Source organism: Gossypium arboreum, chromosome 12 (genome assembly GCF_025698485.1).
Source record: "Gossypium arboreum isolate Shixiya-1 chromosome 12, ASM2569848v2, whole genome shotgun sequence".
Taxonomy (NCBI): Eukaryota; Viridiplantae; Streptophyta; class Magnoliopsida; order Malvales; family Malvaceae; genus Gossypium; species Gossypium arboreum.
Genome location: NC_069081.1, coordinates 112,547,129 through 112,569,991, shown reverse-complemented (window position 1 = coordinate 112,569,991; position 22,863 = coordinate 112,547,129). Strand labels below are relative to the sequence as shown.

The 22,863-nt window shown below is 31.4% G+C and overlaps 1 protein-coding gene across 4 annotated transcripts; it reads right to left on the bottom strand.

Annotated features, from left to right (window-relative positions):
- Positions 1-10,966: 10,966 nt before the first annotated feature.
- Positions 10,967-18,727, bottom strand: LOC108479293 (AP-4 complex subunit epsilon). 4 transcript variants are annotated; one of them, XM_053022508.1, is made up of 13 exons: positions 17,800-18,727; positions 16,935-17,120; positions 16,628-16,843; positions 16,422-16,532; positions 15,883-16,080; positions 15,673-15,804; positions 14,913-14,969; positions 14,697-14,813; positions 14,434-14,511; positions 13,421-13,564; positions 11,556-12,551; positions 11,299-11,437; positions 10,967-11,203 (listed from the first exon to the last, which is right to left on the bottom strand). In XM_053022508.1, the coding sequence occupies exons 1-12, from the start codon at positions 18,364-18,366 to the stop codon at positions 11,312-11,314; spliced, it is 2,928 nt and encodes a 975-aa protein (XP_052878468.1). In that variant the 5' UTR covers positions 18,367-18,727; the 3' UTR covers positions 10,967-11,203; positions 11,299-11,311. The 4 variants fall into 4 exon arrangements, 3 of the variants coding, with proteins under 3 accessions (XP_052878468.1, XP_052878467.1, XP_017637290.1); XR_001870443.2 differs by having other exon boundaries at positions 11,299-12,551; positions 17,800-18,726; XM_053022507.1 differs by having other exon boundaries at positions 10,967-11,437; positions 17,800-18,726.
- Positions 18,728-22,863: the final 4,136 nt, after the last annotated feature.

Sequence of the window (22,863 nt, the reverse complement as noted above, 5' to 3'; positions counted from 1 at the left end):
AGGCTCTTTTAAGATGAATAGGGCTCGTTATAAAAATATATATTGTAAAAAAATTTTAATTTTATTATAAAAATTTATGTAAAAAGTTGTTTAATTTAAAATCTAATTAAGTTATATGATATTTAAATAATTTAAATCTTAATTTTTGTTTTTGAGTGAAAAACACTTTCACAGTTTTTATCTGTGTTCCTCGTTAATTTTATGGTGGAAAAGTAGTTTTAACTTTCCAAATGTAGTGAAAAACACATAATATTAATATATAATATTTTAGTAATATAATAATAAATAGAGGATATTCTTATCATTTAAAATTTTATCGAACTCGTGACATACCCAAAATTATATTTTTTCATTTTAGTGTTTTAGTGTTTTTATACTGATAACATTCCATCAATCAGTTCAATATAGTATCATCAATTATATTAAATAAAATAGACTAACATGTGCGGTGTGCCTATACGAAAATGCCATGTTGCACTTTTAGTCTTTTAAAATATGACGTAGGTACCATGTGGACAAAATTAATATTTTTATATAAATTTTAGAAAATTAATAAAAACCCAAAATAATAGGAAATTTTATTTTTAAATTAAAGTTAAGAAAATAATAGTAATTCGTTCAATTATTAGAAAATTCTTAAAAATAAAAATTGAAAAAATTAGTTAAGCTTTAGAAAATAACAAAATTTGAAAATTTTAATGTATATATAAACTAGAAATTGCAATAATTTTAAAAATATTTATTTTGCAAAAACTCAAAAACTTGTAAAAAAATTCAGAAAATTGAAAAAATTAGCTAAATTAAGAATTTAAAAAGAATATAAGAAATTTAAATGTATAACTTGTAAATATATATATTCCAAAAATAAAATACATATCCTAAAAAATCTTGAAAAATTTAAAATGTTTCAAAATTTAAATTTAAATTTAGTAAATGTCGGTTAACGTCAGTCAACCGTTGTTAAAGTCCACGATAAATTTCTGAATTGTTTAGTTAATTTTATTTCCATGTTTTTGAATTTTTAGAATATATATTTTACTTTTCAATACATATAGATGCAATATGTCACAAGTGCTAGATGGTATGTTGTAAATTTTAATAGTCACCATATGTCAGCCAATTTTTTAACCTTATTGAACTGATCTGATTAATTTGATTATTAAAATGTAAATTTAGAAGGAAAAAAGTCTAAATACTAAAATAAAATGATAATTTAAAAATCAAATAATGTTTTAATCCTCCAAAATATCCAAGTGCTAACAGTATAAAACATTATTTTTTTTTAAATACAAAATTATTATTTAAAGAGAAAAATTCTTGGAAATACTTTCAATTTCAATTGTGGGTATAGGACCAATGCTTTTAATTGCCAACAGAAAAAAAGGCAGGATGGATTACTAGCTTTCTTATAAAAGTAACCTTAAAAAATAAATTAATTATCAAAATAACTCACATTTTTAATTATGTACAAAAATAATATATTTTCTACAGTAAAAAGTGATGGAGCCATATGATATGGCACCACCACTTTGTCATGTCAGCCAGGGGTATTAAAAAATTATTTTTTGGTAGAGCCATGTTGAATGGCACCACCAAGATATAAAATCTAAGAAATACTAAAAATTTAGAAAAAGGGGACTCAAAAAATTTCTATTTTTGGGTGGAGCCATTCTAAATAAATACCACCACTTTTCCGATTTGTCGGGTTCTTATATTTTTTTACTTTTTTTATTTTTTATTTTTTAACTTTTTATTTTTTCTTATATTTTGTCTCTTTCTTAGATTTTTTCTTTTTAAGTTTTATATTATTTTCTTAATTTATTTTACTTATTTAATTTATATTATTAATTTTAAAAATTTGTAATATATATTTAAAATGTTTTATAATATTTTTTAAATTTTTAATTATTATTTCTAAAATATTTTTAACTTTATATATATATTTGTGAAATTAATTATTTATAAATTTTAAAATGTATTTTTCAAATTAATTTTTAAAATTTTAAAAAATAATTATTTTTTCCTTTTTTAGTTTTTGAAGTCTAATTTTTTCTTATTTTATTTTTTTATCTATTTTATTTATTTTTATTATACATTTCAAATTAAATTTTAGATTAATTTTTCATAAATTTTGTCTTTTCTTTAATTTTTTTTCTTTTTAAGTTTTATATTATTTTCTTATTGTATTTTGTTTATTAGTTTTATAATATTTGAAATGTATGTTTAATATATTATTAATTTTACATAGAATTTTTAAATTAAGATTTTATAATTTTTTGTTATTTTATTTTAGTTTATTTAATTTATTTATTTCTTATTATTAATTTTTAAAAGTTTGTAATGTATATTTGAAATATTCTATAATATATATTTGTTAAAATTTTAAATATCAGTTTTAGATTTTTTAATTTTAAATGTATATTTCTCAAATTAATTTTTGAAAATTATAAATATTATTTTTAAATATTAACCATATTTTTAATAATATAAAATATTAAAATAATTTAAAGATATGATCTTTCAAATTTATTATTTGTTTTATTTTTAATAATATAAAACATTTAAACATTTAAATTTTAAATAAAATTTGTATAAAAATTTAAAATTGTTAAATATTTTAAAAATAAATAAAATTATAAATTTCAAAATTCTATGTAAAATTTAAAAATATTTAAAATCATTTAAAATATTAAAAATATTTTAAATCATTTTAAATCGTTTTAAATATTTTATAATATTAAAATATATTTAATATTTAAAAATAATTTGAAAATATATTTTAATATTTATAAAAATATATTATAAAACATTTTAAAAATACATTTCAAGTTTTTCAAATAAATAAAATAAATAAGGACTTAAAAAAGAAAAAAGAAAGTCAAAACTTTAAAAAAAAAAGGGGCTGAAACAAATAAGTTGGCTGTCAGACTTGAAAACTAGAGGCGCCAAATTATTTGGCTCCACCAGGAAATGGTAAAATTGCTACGGAGCCCCCTATACTCTAAAAAATCACAGTATTTTGGTGGAGCCATTCTTTATGGCTCCACCTCTTGGTTCTCTTTTATATATAGAGTGGTGTAGTTGTTGTGTTAAGTGAAAAAGTTCAAATAAATTGTTAAAAATGAATAATGAGGTGCTTTTAGTGTATGTTGTTTTTTATGGTGAAATTGTAGAAGGTGATATTGGCTGTGTATTTCAAGGCCGGCAAATAGTAGGTTTGCAATTCAAAAAAAAATATGAAGTTAGCATAAATGAAAAGGAAGATCAGTGCAAAAATAGCTATCCGTTGTGGAAGGGCGATGTCCAAATTATTTTACAAGTTTTCAATCTCTACAGATCCGTTCAAATTTTGTGCGATGCAACTGTTAGATGATGATGACTTGGGCACTATAATGGAAATATGGTGGTCCACTAGGAGTGTGAACCCCCAACCAGTTGAATTATTTGTTGAGTTAGCAGACTTAGAGCCTGTTGAGAATGTTAGCCCAATAAGTCAACATCGCGAATTTGATTTTGATCTTAATGTTGGATGGACAGGCCAATTAGAATACGGTGGAACGTCGCAGATACCCAAAATTCCTAATTATGGTAGGAGTTCGTACAACAACCCAACCCTCAGTCCCCGTCTACAAATACATCCGGAGGTGATAATAAGCACTGAGACAAATGTCAGAGAAATGACCAATAATGGTGAAGATTCTGATCAAGACGTTGAAGATTTTAGTGACCCCGATGTTGATTAGGTTCCGGACGATATCGATGATGAAGGCCCGAAGGAGGTTGAAGATGTTTACGGCCCTTCATTTTGTAATCCGAGTCGTGGTATTATTTTACGAAATGAACTTGGGGGCAACATGTTGAACGTAGATTCAGATGCAGCGCATGCATCCGAGTTCCCTCAGTACGCTGATATAGTACCTGCTCATAGATTGGCGTCAAATTCACAATTCGACGAGTTGTTCGTTAGGCAACAGTTCGAGAATAAGGCGGATTGTGTGTTTGCCATCAAACAATACAGCATGAAGTTGTCGATTGATTACAAGGTTTCCCAATCTAAACCGACATTCTACGTTGGGGAATGTTGGAGAGCCGACGGTGGGTGTGGTTGGCGAGTTCGTACTGCATTTATACAGAGGACTCAACAGTGGCAAATACGAAAATTAGAAGGGCGTCATACATGTACTGTCGCACGCATGTCTCAATACCACCGAAAATTTGATGCCAAAAGTATTTGCAATTGCATCATGCCACTGGTGAAAGATAGCCCAATCATTCCTGTGTCGACATTGATTGCAGACATGCAAGCTCGATTTCAGTACAGAGTGTCATACAGGAAAGCGTGGTGGGCGAAACAAATGGCCATGCAACAATTCTACGACGACTGGGATGAGTCATACAATGAACTTCAGAGTTGGATTTCAGCAATGGTAGAGTATGTCCCAGGAACTGTCGTGGACTTGCAAACATTGCCTTATAGAGGCCCTAATGGAGAATTGGAACTGGGAAAAAGAGTGTTTCGTCGACTGTTCTGGACTTTCGATCCATGTGTTAGGGCCTTCTCCCACTGCAAACCGGTAGTGCAAGTTGATGGAACATGGCTTTATGAAAAATACACGCAGATACTTCTGATTGCGGTTGCACAAGACGGTAATAGAAATGTACTACCAATCGCTTTTGTCATCATAGAGTCGGAGAACTCTGAATCATGGGCATATTTCATTCGAAACTTACGGAGACATGTTGTCAGGTAAGACAACATTTGCATTATATCTGACAGATCGAAGGGTGTTGTTACTGCAATTCGGCAATCGGAGGTTCCGTGGAGGTCTGTCTATTGTATTCGTCACATCACTGTGAACTTCCACAATGAGTATAAGAACAAAGACTGGCGTAAACGAATTGTCAACATGGGTAAAAATATCGTATTTAAATTAGTATTTGTAATTATTTCTAGTCTATTTCCTAATTTTAACGCATTTTATCGGAATATATACATAGGGTACGAGCTGGAACCACACCAATTTAGACATAAGTAGACGAGGTTGAAGACTGATATGGCGGGCTGCAAACCTTCTCTTGCACAGTGGTTGAGTAGCATGGAGTCGTGGCAGTGGGCTCAATATTTTAACGAGGGGTACCGTTATGGCCATATGACAACTAACCTTGTTGAGGCCGTTAACTCCGTCTTAAGGCGTACGCGTCACTTGCCAATTTCAGCTATTTTTTCAGCCACATTTTACAAGTTAGCAACCTTAATGCCAAAAATAGGGTTGAAACAAGCAAAACAGTTAGAGGCAAGACACGTGTACGTCGAAAAAATCAGAGATGCCATGAAAGATAACACTCAAAGGACTAGGTTGATGAATGTAGAACTATATTCTCGAAATTTGGAAACTTCTCGAGTGACAGAGTATATCAGTCGTCGGTCAGGGATCCCGCCACGGTCCTATGGAGTTGATCTCTGAAACAGGTGGTATGAGTGCGAGATGTTCCAAGTACTACGGTACTCGTATGCGCATGTGGTTGTAGCTTGTGCTACCTATAGTTTGATTGTTGAACAATATATCGATGATGTATACACACTTGAACGTACGCTGCGTATTTGGGGTAACGAGTTGCCTATATTAAGGGATATATCGACATGGGAAGTGCAATCGCCTGCATTTGAGATGTTGCCTGATCGGTCACTACGTAGGAGAATCAAAGGTAGACCGACAATAACGAGGATTCGAAACGACATGGATGTAAGAGAACAAGTCGATCCAAAGCGTTGCACCATATGTAGAACAGTTGGCCACAATCGGAGCAAATGTCCTCATGGAAACGTCTACACTGGCCAATCTTCACGGTCTAAAAGAAATTAAATGTTATAACTGAGGTCTGTCTATATTATGATCTTTTAGAAATAAAGTTTGTATTATTTAGTGTTAAAATTATATTTAAAATTAATAGTTGCAACTTTTAATACTTTAAAAGATTTTATAATAAATTAAATAAAAAAAACACTAATATATAAGTTGTGAAACCTTAAACCAATACAACAAACATCACATAATACTTGAAATTTACATAACTTAAAATTGGAAAGAACCAAGAGTGGTATCATCGTTCGGCTTATAACGGTTTACGGGCCTTCGTTGACGGGGTGGACGTTGAGGTGTATTATACACATCTGAAGGATTGGCAACTGGGTCGATCGTGGCCTGAGGCGGGGTGGAGTACATGTTATTACCAAACATATCAACTGATGTCGATGGTTGCTCTAGGTCAAATAGACTCGAACCGCCTATATCCGGATGATATGAACTCGAACCACCCATGTCCAGGTGATATGAACTCGAACCACCCATGTCCGGGTGATATGAACTCGAACCACCTATGTCCGAGTTATATGAACTGCTCTGGGACTCATCACAAAAAGTGTTAACCCATTGCTCCGATGTGTTTAAAACTTGGTCCTCCGAGTCGGGCTCCGCCATATGTTGATCCTCTACCTCCACCGTAGGTTGATTTCCACGTCTGTAGCCGTGACCTAGTACTATCATAAGTTGTCCACCATATAAATAAACTCGCCATCGATTCATGTACCACTGCATATATTCAGTCGAGGGACTGAAGTCAAACATGCAGGAGTGCATCTCAGGCCACCTATCGTACCGGGTATTCCATAGTGCTACATAACATTGATGTTCCACTCTCCAATCTAATGTATGTCTCCCCTGCATGGTCTTACCGTGGACATCAGCAAACTGTTGTGGCTCGACCGGCACAAATTGTTTACACCCAAATTGTCGCATAACTCGATCACCGTTGTACCACTCAACGGTTGAGAAGTTGAGCACCGGCGTGTTAATGCACCACATACGAGCTTCAGCGTGAACCCTCTGAGGAATAAGGGTTGCAATGTTTACTGCAGAATACGGCATCCACAAGAACTGCACAATATAACATAATGAGTCAATTCACATCACATACTGTAAGTAGATAAGTTAAATAAACATTACTTAAACTATATTAATATATATTACTTTCTCTCCGGCGTACGCCTCTATCATTTGACAGTAAATGATTAATTCTGGCTCACACCAATTTCCGGATACGTCGCCCATCTGAAATCAAAACAAACACGTTGGCAGTTAAACTTTGAAAAATATTATCCACACTTATGAGTCGTTAAATGTTAAGTATAATTTTATTTTTACCTATTTATAAGTGGCCATGAATATGGTTGGTGCCTAACAGCCGCTAGAAACAGCATCCTGTATAGAGCCCAAGACAGCAGTAGACCCAGACAACCAGTCATATTACTAACCCCATGTTTTGTTGCACGACAGAGCTCATAGTATAATGCAGCCAACACTGCAGATCCCCAGCTGTAACTACCGGCACGAGAAAAATCCTCCAATAGAGGCAAGTACTTTAAGTGGACTCTATTAGACGTGTTGTTCGCGAAGTATCCCCAATCACCGCATAATATAGGCTTGAGCAAGATACATCACCTCCTCGCCGATGGCGTGTTCGATAATCGCTAAAATTTGCTCTCAACCATGCTAATGTCAAGCATGTGAAATTCTGTTCCCCATCACGAGGGGACCGTCCAAGCAGTCTGTGGCATACTACAAAAGGTACCAACACTTTGCTTCGACCTGTGACCACAGCACCGTCAACTTGTAACCCAAGTTGCATAGCGACGTCTTCTAATGTAATGGTGCACTCCTCGCACGGTATAATGAAGGTGTGGGTCTCCGTACACCACCGCTCAACCAAGGGGGATAGTAAGTTTGGCCTTAAGTCAAACCTCCGATCAATGCGACGTCCTCAAATCCGGCCAACCGTAAGTATGGCATGATCCGTTCGTTCGGATCGTACTTGGGAAAATGACACCGCAACCTTAAAACCCGATAACCATCCTGTATGGTAAATTTTTTATAAAAATATGATAAATCAATTATCTATATAATTTAAACATAAAAAAATATATTCAAGAGTAAAATTGAAAGGTTGAGAAAACAAAAACATCACACTTATATTATACCAACGTAACCATTTTAAGTATTTTTTATTTAAGTTAAATTAAATAAGTAATAATATATTAATAATAGAATGAAAATTTATCATAAAATATTAATAATAACACGTAGAAATCAAATGTGATTATTATATCCTAACCATAGTTAAGCATTAAATTAATTAAAATAAATATATTAATAATAAAAGAATGGGAGAAATTACAGGAATATGAACTGGGGACTAGTAAAATTACAAGAAAAGAGAAATTCATTGAGCAGTAACTCAAACTCCACCAGTGTAAAAAATAAGTCCAAACCAAAAAGCAACCGAAAAGAAGATGATTGGTTCAAGCAAGTTCAATTTGACACCAATGGCTACAATACGTATATATTTCTAATTTTAAAATTTTATGATATCTTATTCAAATTTTAAAGTGAGTAATAGCGAAAAATTGTTTTTAAGGAATACTAATATTTTTTATATGATAAAATTTAAAAACATAAAGTATTTTTAAACAAATACTTATGTTTTCTAGTTATTTATAAATTAACTAGTAAATAATCAAATATATTCACTTTTATTATTATTGTTTTAATAATATATATTAAAATTAAAAGAAATTTTTCCATAAATTGAGCTCATCAAGTAATAGTTTTGCTTATTAATCCCTACACACCGTCTAATAAATTAAGTATGAAATTTGTAAAAATAGAGTAAAGTTTTAAGTAAGTCGATTTTAAGGGTAGTTATTTAAAAAAATGAAAATATCCTAATTTATTTTTATAATATATCTATTCTATTATAATTTGTGTGATTAAATTAGATGTTTGGAGGTGAGTGCTACTAACTTTTTTTTAAATATACAAATACAATTACAAATAATGTATATCTAAATCAATTATAACAAAAATAAAGTATTACAAAGTATAATCAAATTAATAATCTAAAATGTTCAATGAAGCTAAATAACAACTAATTAGAGATAAGTATTTTAAAGCGGTCAAAACATGTTCAATGAGAATAGCGATTAGCAAAAAAATTGGGAAACTAAAACAAATTTTTTTTAATTTATAATAAATTTTACTGTTTAAATCGATCATCGATGAAGTGTGATCCGTATTTGCTCCGAAGACATCTTCAAATCTGTATAATATAAAAAACAAACATACAATACAATTATTTATTATATTACATTAACTATAAAATATAAAAACAAAAAATAAAATTTTAACAAACGTACATTTTTTTTCTCACTCAACTTCTTCATCTATACAAGGGACCAAGCCCCACCCATATATATAACAATTTTTTTTTAAAAACAAAACAAAAAAAGAGTCAAAATAATAAAAGAATATTTAATATATATTTTTAAAATTTTTATTTATATTTAAATTTATTAATAGTCACATCACTGACATGATGTGACAAGTTATAATAAATATATATATATATTTTAATTTAAACTTTAAAATTTAAATACATATATCTAATGTTAAAACAGAATTTAAAAATAATATTTAAAATTGTAAAAATATATTATAAAACATTTTAAATATACATTACAAAATTTTTAAAATTAATAATAAAATAAATAAACAAAATAAAATAAGAAAAAACAAAAATTTCAAAAAAGTAAAAAAAGGAAAAAGACAAAATTTTAAAAAATATTTAAAATACTGTGATTTCTTATATAATTTAAAAATTATAAATTTTAAATGTATTTAAAATTGTATTTAAAATTTAAAAAATCTCAAAATACATATCTAAAATTTACAAATATATATATTAATAAAATATTTCAAATTTTTAAAGTTAATAATAATAATTAAACATAAAAGAGAAAACAAAACAATAAAAGAGTCAAAAAAGAAAAAAATATTTAATATTTATAAAATAATATTTAATATATTTTTAAAATTTATATTTATATTTAAATTTATTAATAGTCACATCACTAACATGATGTGACTAGTTATAATAAATATATATATATATATATATATTTTAATTTAAACTTTAAAATTTAAATATATATACCAATGATAAAAAAGAATTTAAAATAATATTTAAAATTGTATGTAAAATTAATAAAATATTAAACATACATTTCAAATATTATAAAACTAATAATTTCAAAACTAATTTGAAAAATACATTTTAAAATTTATAAAAAATAATTTCACAAATATATATATATATATATATATATATATATAATTTAAAAATATTTTTAAAAATAATAATTAAATTTTTAAAAATATTATAATACATTTTAAATATATATTACAAATTTTTAAAATTAATAATATAAATTAAATAAGCAAAATAAATTAAGAAAATAATATAAAACTTAAAAAAAATCTAAGAAAGAGACAAAATATAAGAAAAAAATAAAAAAGTAAAAAAAATATAAGAACCTGACAAATCGAAAAAGTGATGACGCCATTTAGAATGGCTCCACCCAAAAATAGAATTTTTTTTTAAATCCTTCGTTTTTCTAAATTTTTTAGTATTTCCCTAATATTTTATACTGGTGACGCCATTCAACATAATTTCACCAAAAAATAATTTTTTAATACTTCAAAAATAATTTTTTAATATTTCGGGCTGACGTGGCAAAGTGGTGGCGCCATATCATATGGCTCCACCACTTTTTACTGTAGAAAATAAATTATTTTTGTACATAATTAAAAAAGTAAGTTATTTTGATAATTAATTTATTTTTTAGAGTTGCTTTTATAAAAAAAAGCCTGAATTACTTAATCAGTTGAATTTTTTTTAAATTCAGTCTTCCGAGTTCCGACACAGCCTGTTGCCTACTTATAAACAGAAAATAGAACTTAAACTATTATTATTTCAGATCCTGAGAAAGTATAGTAAAATGAAACCAAAAAAAAAGAAATAAAATTATCTTCAAATCTTGGGAGTCTTTATTTGTGATTCTAATTGAGGTAGATTACTTAAACTCCATATTTCAGATTAATTAATTAACTTACCAGTATTTGTACATCATTATTATAACAAGGGACTCAAACATCGGTCACTGCTAAAGTAGGCAAAAGCAAAACCCTCGCCCATCTAACTCTTTAGGCATAGGCATGGGCATGACCTACAGTACAATACACCACCACTAAAACCTCCGCTGGCAAATCACTCAAAAGAACGAACACAACATCATTGTTTCTGCTCTTTCCTATTAAAATAAAAAATATTATAATAAACACTAAACCCTCCAGACCAGTAATGCTTCCCAAAAAAAAAAAGGAAAAAGAAACTCCAGAACAGTACCTGACCCCAAAATTCAATATGGCTGGATCACATTTATATGACAATCCCTGGCATATATCTGGTAATAATAAATAAATACCAATATAGCCTGTATGATTGTCCTATCAACTGCCCAGCTGCATGCAAAACCGCACCGGCACTGCAAATTTGGTAGCTGTTAAAATCCCTTAAATCATATTCATGTTTCTAGTTCACCCAAGTAAATCTTTAAACAAGTTTGGATTCTGACTCGATGGATTCACACCCATCTGCCTCACCAATGCATCCTTTTCCAAGGAATCTTTAGGGTTTGGCCGTTTACTGCTGCTTTGTGTTACTTGCGGCATTGCAGTAGTGCCAGGCATGTTTGTCACTGAAGGATTTGACAAGCCAGATAAAAGATCAGCATCATTTTTATTGTGTATACCAGCAGCCGTGTCAACATACAATGCCATTATATCAGGTGATATGGAAGCAGCAGGTGCACCATTTACAGCTGAAGCAACTTCAGTTGTGTCGAGAAGGCCCTCCAATTGTTTAAATGGATCTAGTTGAAGAGCAGTACTTGTGGCAGTTGGTTCCCCCAAATCAAGCAAGTCCGGAGGTTGCTGAGCAGAAGCGGCCTTATCTGATGCAACTTCCATACTAGACTTTGGCACATGAGACTTCTCCACCATGTGGCTGCTTGCCTTTGCAGCCTTATGACCAGTAGCAGGCCTCTTTTCCGTTTTTGATGAACCTCCAAACAGTGAAGCAGCAAGTTTCTGCTTCTCATGAGAAACTTCAACTTGTGGTTTCCTTGAATCATACGTTTCACGCATTGAACTTACGGTACTTGCCCCATCACCTTGTGAAGTCCCATTAACTGTTTTCTGTGATGTGGAATTTGAGGTAGATGTAGCAGGTGTATATGTCGGTCTACCCCATTTCTTTTGTACTCCCTCTAGTCGTAGCTTGAGCTCCGCTGATCCTGCATCTGATGGAATAGATGGCATAGTAGTCTGGTAGCTCTCCCTAGGATACATTGGCTCAGGCACTGGAACTATTTCAGTTGAAGCAATTAATGCTTGAGGGATCCTGGACTGCACAGCTGGTTTTGGGAGCTCATAAGCCTCAAACCTAAGACCATGTGATGAAGCCTCGTGGTGATCTTGGTTCCTAAAATTGCTGATATTTAACATTCCAGAGCGTTCACTCTCAGGAATATAGGGCTGAGCACCTTTTTCTATTGCTTCTTGGATATAATCATTAAGGAAAGAAAGGTCTCTATCAACCTGCAAGCAGAACCAACAATGACTGTACTCTTGCATGAAAAGTCATATAAATAAGAAAAGAACGTTCCACCATGATGCAGTTGACAGAACACAAACGGACCAAAAAGACAAATAGCCAACATAAGCATGAAATTTTATTTCATTTGCTAAATGGACCCTATCTTTTTGTAGAAAGCTAGGGATTAAAATATCAACCAATTGACAGAGCACAGAATATTCTGAAGCTCCCACAAGCTTTCAATGGAACATATAGATATAAATTGTTATAAGTCAAATCAAGACAATTCTGTGAACTCCTAAAAGCCAAAACGAGGTAAACTAAGTGTGTATATATATCCATATAGTCTTGTCACCAAAGAGTCCATTTTCAAAATTTTCAGGGCAACCTACTTGTAAAAACATTATCTCAATCATAGAAGAGGCAACACCACAACTATCGCAATGTTCAACAAGTATATCGATGCAGGAGCAGGTGACAGATGCAAAAGGGAATTAAATTACTCTTTTCTTTATAGCAATATTTACATTTAACAGAAGTGCTACAGCGAATTGGAGAATCAAGGAGGGATTATGCTTAATTCATCAATCATAGGTTCAAACTCTATATGACAACTTTAAGTGGAACGGACCATTTTCAAGCACTAAATGCTTTATCAATCTGAGCTTGAGGTCAAAGACGCAATCAACTTGTAAGGATAAAAGTGTCATAAGCATATCATTTTATTCTTTGAATCTTAAGCTAGAAAGCCACAGAAGTTATAACAAGACATCACAAGGAAATTGAAACAGGAGCCATCAGAAACATCAGATAAAATGAGAATCTGTACGTTGAAACCAAATTAAACAAACAGAATGCGATAAGAAAGCACCTCAATATCTTCACAACTTGCATCTGATGGCATAATACAATCAACAGCATGAGCATCAAGCCCAATCACTGCTTGCAGTTCATAGGCACGTTGCTGTAAATCTGTTGAGTGAGAAGCCAATAACTCTTCCATTAAAGATTGGCACTGCATCAAGAGCGATAAGAGAAATCAGTCCACAAATTTGTTGCCCTACAAGAGTTGAATATGATTATACATTTAAGCATTCTATATCCAGGCATTAACTAGCTTGCTGGAGTTAATAAGCACTATAAAGAAATTTCCATCTCAACACTAGAAGTTCCATAACCATCCAGTTACAATAAATTTGCAGCAATTTACACACTACTAGCACACTGCACAATTGGCATCACAAACCGCTGATTTCCACCTGGTAGGCTTTATTCCTAAATATAAATATAACCCTTCTTCACATCTATCACTATCTCAACATCAGAACAACCTAGTAAGAGGTAGCTTGATCGTAATTTCTACTTATGTCCTTTATGCTCAAACATAACCCCCACAGAGAGAGAGAAAAGGAGAAGATTATTATTTAAACAGTAGAACCCCTTCTAACAGCTGCAGCAGCTTCTAAGTGAGAGACAGTATGTTGTCAAACAAAATTTCACAATCAATACAATGAGATAAAGCTAACACACTTCCAGCCTGACATCCAGCCCAAGCCTGATTTATTTTCTTCATTGTCAAATCATATGGAAAGAGACTGAGGCATCTCATTGTTATGTTGCAAGTTGTAACCATGGTTAAACTTTGCCTAATTAATTAGAGTACAAATTCCTCTAAAAGTCCTTGCTAGCTAATGTTACTAGATTTTCATTTTATAGGCAACCAAGCAACCACAAAACCAAACATGAAAAGACAGGTAGTTTAAGTTATTTTCAGACCATTTCACTAAAAACATGATAATAAAAGTACCAAAGGATGCAACACATCAACAACATAAATGAGCATTTGCATATAACAAATTTGTCCTCAAGTGTTTGGGAACCAACCTCAGGCAGCATATCTACTTTCCTACGAGCTGCTATTTCAAACGCATATATTTTCATGAGAGCTGTAGTTGCATATGCCTTCAAAAATAAATGAAAGATCATCAGATTTGCAGATATTGAAAGAACAAAAAAATATTCTAGAACAATTACGAAAGAAATTTTCAGTTAACCACGAGATTGTCAACATAAAAGGATCTAGGTTTGCATCAAGTGGTAATAAGTAATAACTAGTCTAAGAACAATTAATTCATATTAGCTGATACCTTAACAGTCTCATCATTAGAATAAGCCTCTGCCACATCACACAGCTTCCCAGTAATGTCAGAAGCAGAGAACATTCCGTCAGCTGTTCCATATTCCCCCAATACCCAACAGATTACCTGCAACAAAACTCACAATTAAGATAATAATCAATATTTTAGTCCTTCCACATGCAAGAAATACAAGGGGGAAAGAATACTTGATACAAAAGAACATACCTGAAGGAAAACAGATGGCAACTTTGGCTCACCAAGAATGCGCAAATATGACTCCACCTGCCCAAAAAAATAATCATTCAAACTTAAGAAAACAAAAGGACCAAGAAAGAAAAGAGTAAAACTTGAATATAGATGCTACATATGAATTAAAAAGGGTGAAGATTGCACTATAAATGTCCCTCTGGGCTAATAGGTAACAAAACATATGCAAAACCCAGACAAATTCAAGTTAAAACATAGGTGATCCTCAAATTATTATTCAGATAAAGAATAATGGATGCTATGTATTATAAGGAGTATTATATCTTTGGCTTTCCACTGAAACCAGAAATGTTACACAAGCCTATGCTGTAAATTATAAGTTGGCGACTTCCTAGTAGTAAAACCAGACATCCTCAACTTTGGCTATGCTTGAACAGGAAAATAGGTTGCAGGTGCTAGAATTTCAAGTGCAAACCTGCTGAATGCCACCTCTTAAGGATGGCTGTATGAACCAACTAGGCTAAGCCCTGGGTTTAATTCCATTCACAGCAATACAAAAATGGACAAAGCACAAGCTATTACAAATCCAAAGGTTTCAAGCTTTCGGGGATCTTTTCTTTCTCTCAGACTCAAAATAGAATCAAATTAATTAAAAATATGGAAGAAAAACAGATCAAACAAGATGCAAGATGTTAAATTTATAGGAAATAAGATATGATGCAAGGGTTGACATTGGGTTGTGCATGGGCCTGCAAAGGCCATCGTCAAATGAACTTACAGCAGATGATCTCAATTTACTATCTGCATTATCATCATCCTCTCCGAATCCCTCAGCAATCAACCGCATCAAACTATGTGCTACCTTAATATTGACCAGATCTCCCGCATGCTCAAAAACTCTATTCATGGTCTGCAGAGTAAAATTATCAGGAACGGTCAGTACTCTAAGCTAAGAAACTAGATTGGCCACTGGAAGTCAAAATAATACCTGGATGAACCACTGATTGCTTGGTGCAAATTGCTCCGCAAGTTCAACACATCGAGATGCTATTTCAGTTTTATAATGATTATCACTAATGCTAATCATGTAATCAATCATGCGATCAACAATAACCTCCACATTTGTAGACTTGGTCATTTTGTAAAGTAGTTCAAAAGTTTTCCTCTTCAGAGTGTCATCGGGGTCCTGTGTCAAAGCACTCATGTTAAATAATTGCGATGAAGAATGACAACTGCATGTAAAATAGCATAACAAAGAAGCAAAAGCATTCACTCAAAATTTTGTAGCCAAGCCAAAACACAAGGGGAAAAAAAAAATCTACACCAGACAGATTAAATTTTCTAAGAGCATTCCCCCTATTTCCTCTTAATCTCATTTCTCATTTATTGGAACCAAGTAACTGGTACATCTGACCATATAGAGCAAGCTATATAAATAATCCCAGTCTGCACTAGTTAAATCATAATAAAGTACTGAAACAAAGACTAAATACCAAGGACAGAATTCAAAATAAGAAGCTTCTGAACCTCTAAGCAATCAATCACAGCCAGCTGATGTTGCTCAGCAATCTCTGGACTTATCTTTATCAATCGGCCAAGAGCATCAATGCCCATGTATTTTAGGTTGTGACTGTCACTCTGCAAACAAAAACAAAAGATGGCATAATTCAACACATAGAATAAATAAATAAATACTAGTAATAGAGCATATCCACAAAAGAAGCATTGGCTACCTTTAAAAATCTTGATATAACATCGGCTGCAGACTCTAATAACTTGGGATTGGGATATATAGAAGAAACACAGCATATGCACTCATAAAGTACAGCATTTCCTATATTACTTGATGAATCACATTTTCGGAATATGTCTCCCACTACAGTATACATGTTTTCACTTGCTTGCTTATCACCACTTCCAAGCAACGCCAGAATTTTAAGCAACTTGATCTGCAAAATACAACTATGTCATATGATCTACATTGTCAATTGAAAAGATGCATCACCTAAAAACTCAAGTAAAACCTAAAAGACGCATCACCTGAATAAATGGAGCTGGCATTTGATGGCAGTCATAAGCCTTTGATAGTCTGCGTTCAGCTACTTGTTTAAGAATGCTTACAAAGCTGATGACCAAATCTTTGTAAGAATTAACATCTCTTGCTATAAGTTCAAAAAGCGGACAAAGGGTTGCTCCCATAACTCCAGGATCATTATCACAAAGCCTCTGAAAGAAAGGAAGCCACTTTTAAGCCTATAAATGAGACAGTCTATGGTCCTCCAGAAAAAATATATTGAGAAACAGTAACAAACAAATATATCAAGACTATTTTTTTTCCCCCTTTTAGGATGAGCTTTTCAACTTCTCAAGGTATAGATCTTAAAATGGACCTTCCTAAAAATGGAAGTACTAATCACAACACACTGAAAACTTGCACAATGGCATTTTCTTTAAAATATATGGTTTCTCTACTCCTATTTTCCTTCCTTAATAAAAAGGTCATTCTACAAAAGCAGGTATTCGAGAATTTGAGGTTTTAGTTGAGTATCATGTATAAGGTAATTCTGTTGGACAGCAGATCGGTTAGCATGAGCTTGGAGTTACTATTAATGATAAATTTGAAATCAACACATAAGACACAACTATTCATCTAGTTTCAATAAAACTTAAGCAAAATGATGATTTGTGAAACTAATCCAAAAATGAATTGAAAAATCAGTAAATTTGGACCTCTATAGTACCCACGCTATCAGCAAATCAAACAAGACACTTTTCCGAATTCAAATAGGTAAATACACATAAAATAGCTGCCTGGTGGTTAAATTAAAATGCATAAACATATTCATTAGGAATGATAAAACTAGCTTAAACCTAGAAGTAGAATATGGAAAATGGAAAGACCTACCTTGCGAAAATTGGAGACAAGATGCGAGACGGAAGAGGGGGATTTCTGATAAAAGCGATGGAGAGCCATGATGGCCTTCTTCCGTACGGCCTCCTTGGGATGTGCGAGCAACTCCATAACCTGCGGCAAAACGGCAGGAATGGTCTCCTCATTGATCAACTTACACACGGCATTCAAGGCCGCGCAGACCACCAAGTAATTGTCAGACTTCAAATCTTTTTGAATGGTATTGACAATCAAAATGATCAAATCATGATCTTCGTTCAAGAAGAGCGTAACGGCCAAGTAACCAGTTCGTTTGACGAGGAGACTGTCATCGTGAGTCATCTTAACGGCATGAATGTAACCGAAGGAAGCGTCATGACCGAGCATCTCGATGTAAACCAATCTGATGATGTACTCTTTCATCTTGCGTTTGGGGATGTCGGGCTCGGAGATACGACGTTTGAGAGTCTCGATCTCGTTGAGAACAATCCGGTCTTCTTCAGCCTTGGATCGAGCCTCGCCGATGGACTTGACCAGATCCAGAAATTCCTTGGACTGGTAGAATCCGCCTTGGGAGCCCATAGCGAGCTCCCTACCGAACGTCCTTAATTGCTCCAGCTTTCTTTACTATCTGCCTACAATCACTTTTTCATTCGGTGTTGAGATTGAGATCTCGAACTGAAAAATTAGATCGATTGATGTTTTATCTGTGTGTTTTAGAGAAGGAAAATAGAAAGGCTTTTTATCAGGCAGAGAGAGAGAAATAGAGAAAAAACAAAAAGTGGGTGAAACGAGGGCTAGGCACAGGGCAGTGCAATAAGGGACCGCCCGGGCTAATCCACGGTCGAGAGCTTCACTGGCGATTCTGGATTTTTTTTTTTTTAAAAACTGCTATAAGAATTTCCATACAACTTTTACTTGACACGGCAGATGAATTGGAATTATAGTCTCTCCCAAAAGAAAAAAAAAAGGGTAATCTACAAAAATAGTAACTTTTGTTTGCCTCAAGTTACATTTTAGTCATTTATGTTTAAAATATTACGTTTTAGTCACTTATGTTATTATTTGTTACGAAATGATCACTCTACCATTAAGTTTCGTTATCTCTCTAACGGTAATACTAGGTGGCAGTCCAACTAGATTTTAGGTGCCAACTTGAATTTTTAAATGGGATGAAAATAAATTTTTAATTAAAAATATTTAATTAATTAAAATTTTCAAACCTAAACCTTAATGTTCATCTCCTCTTTTTAATTTTTCTTCTATCTCTTATTTTTTTTCAATGGGTTTTTTTTCATTTGACTGGAAAAACTATTATTAAGATCAAAATAGTTGAAATCAGCAATAAGAAAGAATAATCTGGAATACCCACAAAGAGATTGTGAACATACAAGTTGATTCAGATAAAAAAAATTGATTGAGAAACCAATTATTCAAGAACTGTGAAAGAACTAGAAAATATAATAATTATGAACAAGAACAGTGAAAGTAACAGCCCTTTTCTGAAAATTTTAAAATTTGCTTGAATGAAACATGTTCATGAAAACATGTTTCTGGTTGTATTTTATGGGATGTCTACTGACGCAAAATAAAATACATGTTTACAAACAATTTCAAAAAGTAGAAGAAAATATCAAGAATTTTAATTTAGGGTTTTCATTAAACAATAAAAAATCTAATCTTTTGTTTTTCAGTATTGAATAAAAGAGATAGAGGAATGCAAAGAAGACATACCTGAACCCTCCATTGAATCCATCTATATGAAGCAGTCAATTTAATTTCAACTATTTCAATCTTAATAATAGTTTTTCCAGTCAAATGAGAAAAAAAAAAGCATTGAAAAAAAGAAGAGATGGAAGAAAAATTAAAAAGAGGAGATGAACAAATTTTTTAGTTAAGGTTTAGGTTTAAAAATTTTAATTAATTAAATTTTTAATTAAAAATCTATTTTCATCCTATTTAGAAACCCAAGTTGGCACTTAAAATCTAGTTGGACTGCCACGTAGGGGATTACCGTTAGAGAGATAACGGAACCTAACAGTAGAGTGATCACTTCGTAATAAAATAATAACATAAGTGACTAAAACGTAACATTTCAAACATAAGTGACTAAAATGTAACTTAAGGCAAACACAAGTGACTACTTTGGAAATTACCCAAGAAAAAAAATACAGTTAGTTATTTTGAATGAAAATGAAAAATAATTATTTGGCAGTGATGGAATAAAAATAACGAGCTTGTTTGATTTTTTTTAAATAAGGTATTTTTGGAAAAAGTTTATCATTTAAACTACACAGTTGGTGATCTAATTTTCATAAATTTTATTTTGAACACCAAAATAAAATATTTATAAATTAGACATCTTTAATAAACTTTCATTTTAGTTATATGTTGTTTATTCAATATTATTTTACATTTATTTCGGTCACTCAACTTTAGTAAATTTTATTTTGATCACTCATTTTATCTTTTTAAATTTTATTATTTTAGAATTTAATTTATTTTTATTGTAAAAAAACCTAAAATTTTATAAGGAATTATCTGTGTTTTTACAAGAAAAACTTAGAATTTTACAAGGAAAATCATTTTATCTTTATTTTCTCCTTTAATTCTTTCTTTAGAATTAATTTAATTTTTTTTCTAGTAAAAGAGAAAAAGTGAAATTTTACAGAAAACTATCTAGATTTTTATTGGGAAAACCAATTTATCTTTTTAATTTACTTATCTTTTTAGAAATAATTTTAGTTTTCTTTTTTCAAATAAAAGGAAAAACATCATATTCTACATTAAATTACTTGGGTTTTTACTGAGAGAAATCATTTTATCTTTTTAATTTTTTTTTAGAATTAACTTTAGTTTTTAGAAATATGGGTCTGTGTAAAAAATTGAGTTACACCAAAAACTTGAGTTTTATCTTCACAATTGAATAACTCAATTTGTTGTAATTTTTAAGAAAAGTAAAATTAATGTTTAAAAAGTAAATGAGTGATCAAAATGAAAAATTATTAAAGTTGGGTGACTAAAATGAGTGTATAATAACATTGAATTAATAGGAATGACCAAAATGAAAACTTATTAAAATTGATGACTAAAATGAAAATGGTTGTTAATCGCAGTGCCCAATTTGTAATTTTTTATTTTTAGTTCTTAAAATAAAAATTTATGAAAGTTGAGTAGAGGTGATCATGGGCTGGGCAGCCCGGCTCAGCTCGAAGGCCCGCCCAAAAAATGAGAGGGTTTGGGTAAAAATATAGGCCCGAAAAATGGGCTTGGGCAAAAAAGGATGCCCGTTTAGAAAAAGGGCCGGGCCCTGGGTAAGTTTTTTTTGGCTCGGGCCCGGCCCGAATTTTATATTAAATTATTATTTTTAATCATTTTTTATTTTTAACTTTAAGTCTTTAACTTTACTCTCTTTTTTTTCCCACTTTCATTTTATCATTTCGTGCTGCTGCCTTCCTCCCTTTTTTCCCTTTTTCCCATTTCCAAAACCCAAATCCCTAGCTCACCTCACCACCACCTCCACCGATCCACCCAAATCCCAGTTGTCTGTCGGCCACCTCCAGCTAGCCTCAAGCTTAGCTCAGCTTCTTCATTTTTGCTTATTCATTTGCAGTCTCGGTAGCCTCTTCTTTACAGTAAGCTTCTTCTTCTTGCAAGTTTATTATTTCATTACTATGTACAAATGCATATATACTTTAGTTCCCATTGTCTGAGTTCGAAGCCATGAGCTTTTAATATACAGACAGCTTTATACACACGAGTGCTTTACTAGGTTTCATTGAGTTTATAAACAATTCAAACTCAAAACCAATGTAATGATACTTATTATTTTAATAATAATGCATATGGATTGTGGACTAATTGACTCTTGTCGGATTACAATAATCAATAACTGGTCAAACTCAAAACTAATGTAATGATACTTATTATTTTAATAATAATGCATGTGGATTGTGGACTAATTGACTCCTGTCGGTACATCATGCATGCTTCTATTCTGTTTCTGTGTTTACAATTTTTTAAGCTTTATAATTTATTTCAATAGTATTTTAATTTTTAAATATACATTCAAAATTCTTTTAAATAAAATTCGAACATAAAATTTTAATTTAAAACCAAATAAGTTAGTAAACTTTAATTTATCTTTAAATAAAAACTTTAAATTAAATTGTCTTCGTTTGAAACATTTATTTTAAATTCAAATTTAAAATAAAAATAAAACAATTATTTGTAGGATTATTTATTTTAAATCAGGCTTTGCTTTTATTTTTCCCTTTATTATTTTTTTGTCATTATTTCATGGTCTCAAGCTAAAAAAAAATTAATATGGGCCAGGCCGGGCCGGGCCCGGGCTTCACACTTTTCCGTGGGGTCGGGCTTGGACAAAAATTTAGGCCCATATTTCGGGCTTAAATTTTTTCCTGGGCTCTGCCCGAACCCGACCCGGCCCATGATCACCTTTAAAGTTGAGTAACCAACAATTTATTCTACCATTTTTTATCAAATTGTCGAGTTATTTTATTGTTTTCAAGAGTTATTGCACAAACTGTTTTACGATAACTTGTTCGTGAAGTGATGATGAAATGATCATACCCTGACCTTTAACACCCTCGGATATTAAACTTAGTGTGAATATTTTTCAAGATTCTCTCAAAAATCTTATACTTAGTTGTTCAGAATTTGGTTTGATGTAGTGTGACCTTGTCACTCATATGTCGAGATTAGACTTTTTTTTTTTTAAACATTAACATCAATACTTACAAGTGTTGTCAAAGGTCATACTATTTAAACTTGACTGTTTACTTTCTCTCCAAAAATTAATTTTGCAAAACTCAAAAAACAAAAATACTCTTAAAATCTACAAAACTAAATCATCATGATTAATTTCAAATTTTACTAAAAGTCATTTATCATGTACATTTTTTCGACATTTTTTGTTATTAGTGTTATAAAAGTTGTCATAAGTATTTTATCTAATGTGAAGTTATTATTGTATTTACCAATTGTAGATATTAAATTTGTAAGTGTTTATTCAGCCAATGTTATGTTGTTATTATTATTGTAACCAACAGTTGAATA

Excerpts from the sequence above, each read along its gene's own strand:
- LOC108479293 (XM_053022508.1), bottom strand. The coding sequence starts at position 18,366 with ATGGGCTCCCAAGGCGGATTCTACCAGTCCAAGGAATTTCTGGATCTG. Across the intron at positions 16,844-16,934 it reads TGCCAGCTCCATTTATTCAG|ATCAAGTTGCTTAAAATTCT; the intron begins GTGATGCGTCTT and ends TGTATTTTGCAG. Across the intron at positions 13,565-14,433 it reads AAGTAGATATGCTGCCTGAG|TGCCAATCTTTAATGGAAGA; the intron begins GTTGGTTCCCAA and ends CTCTTGATGCAG.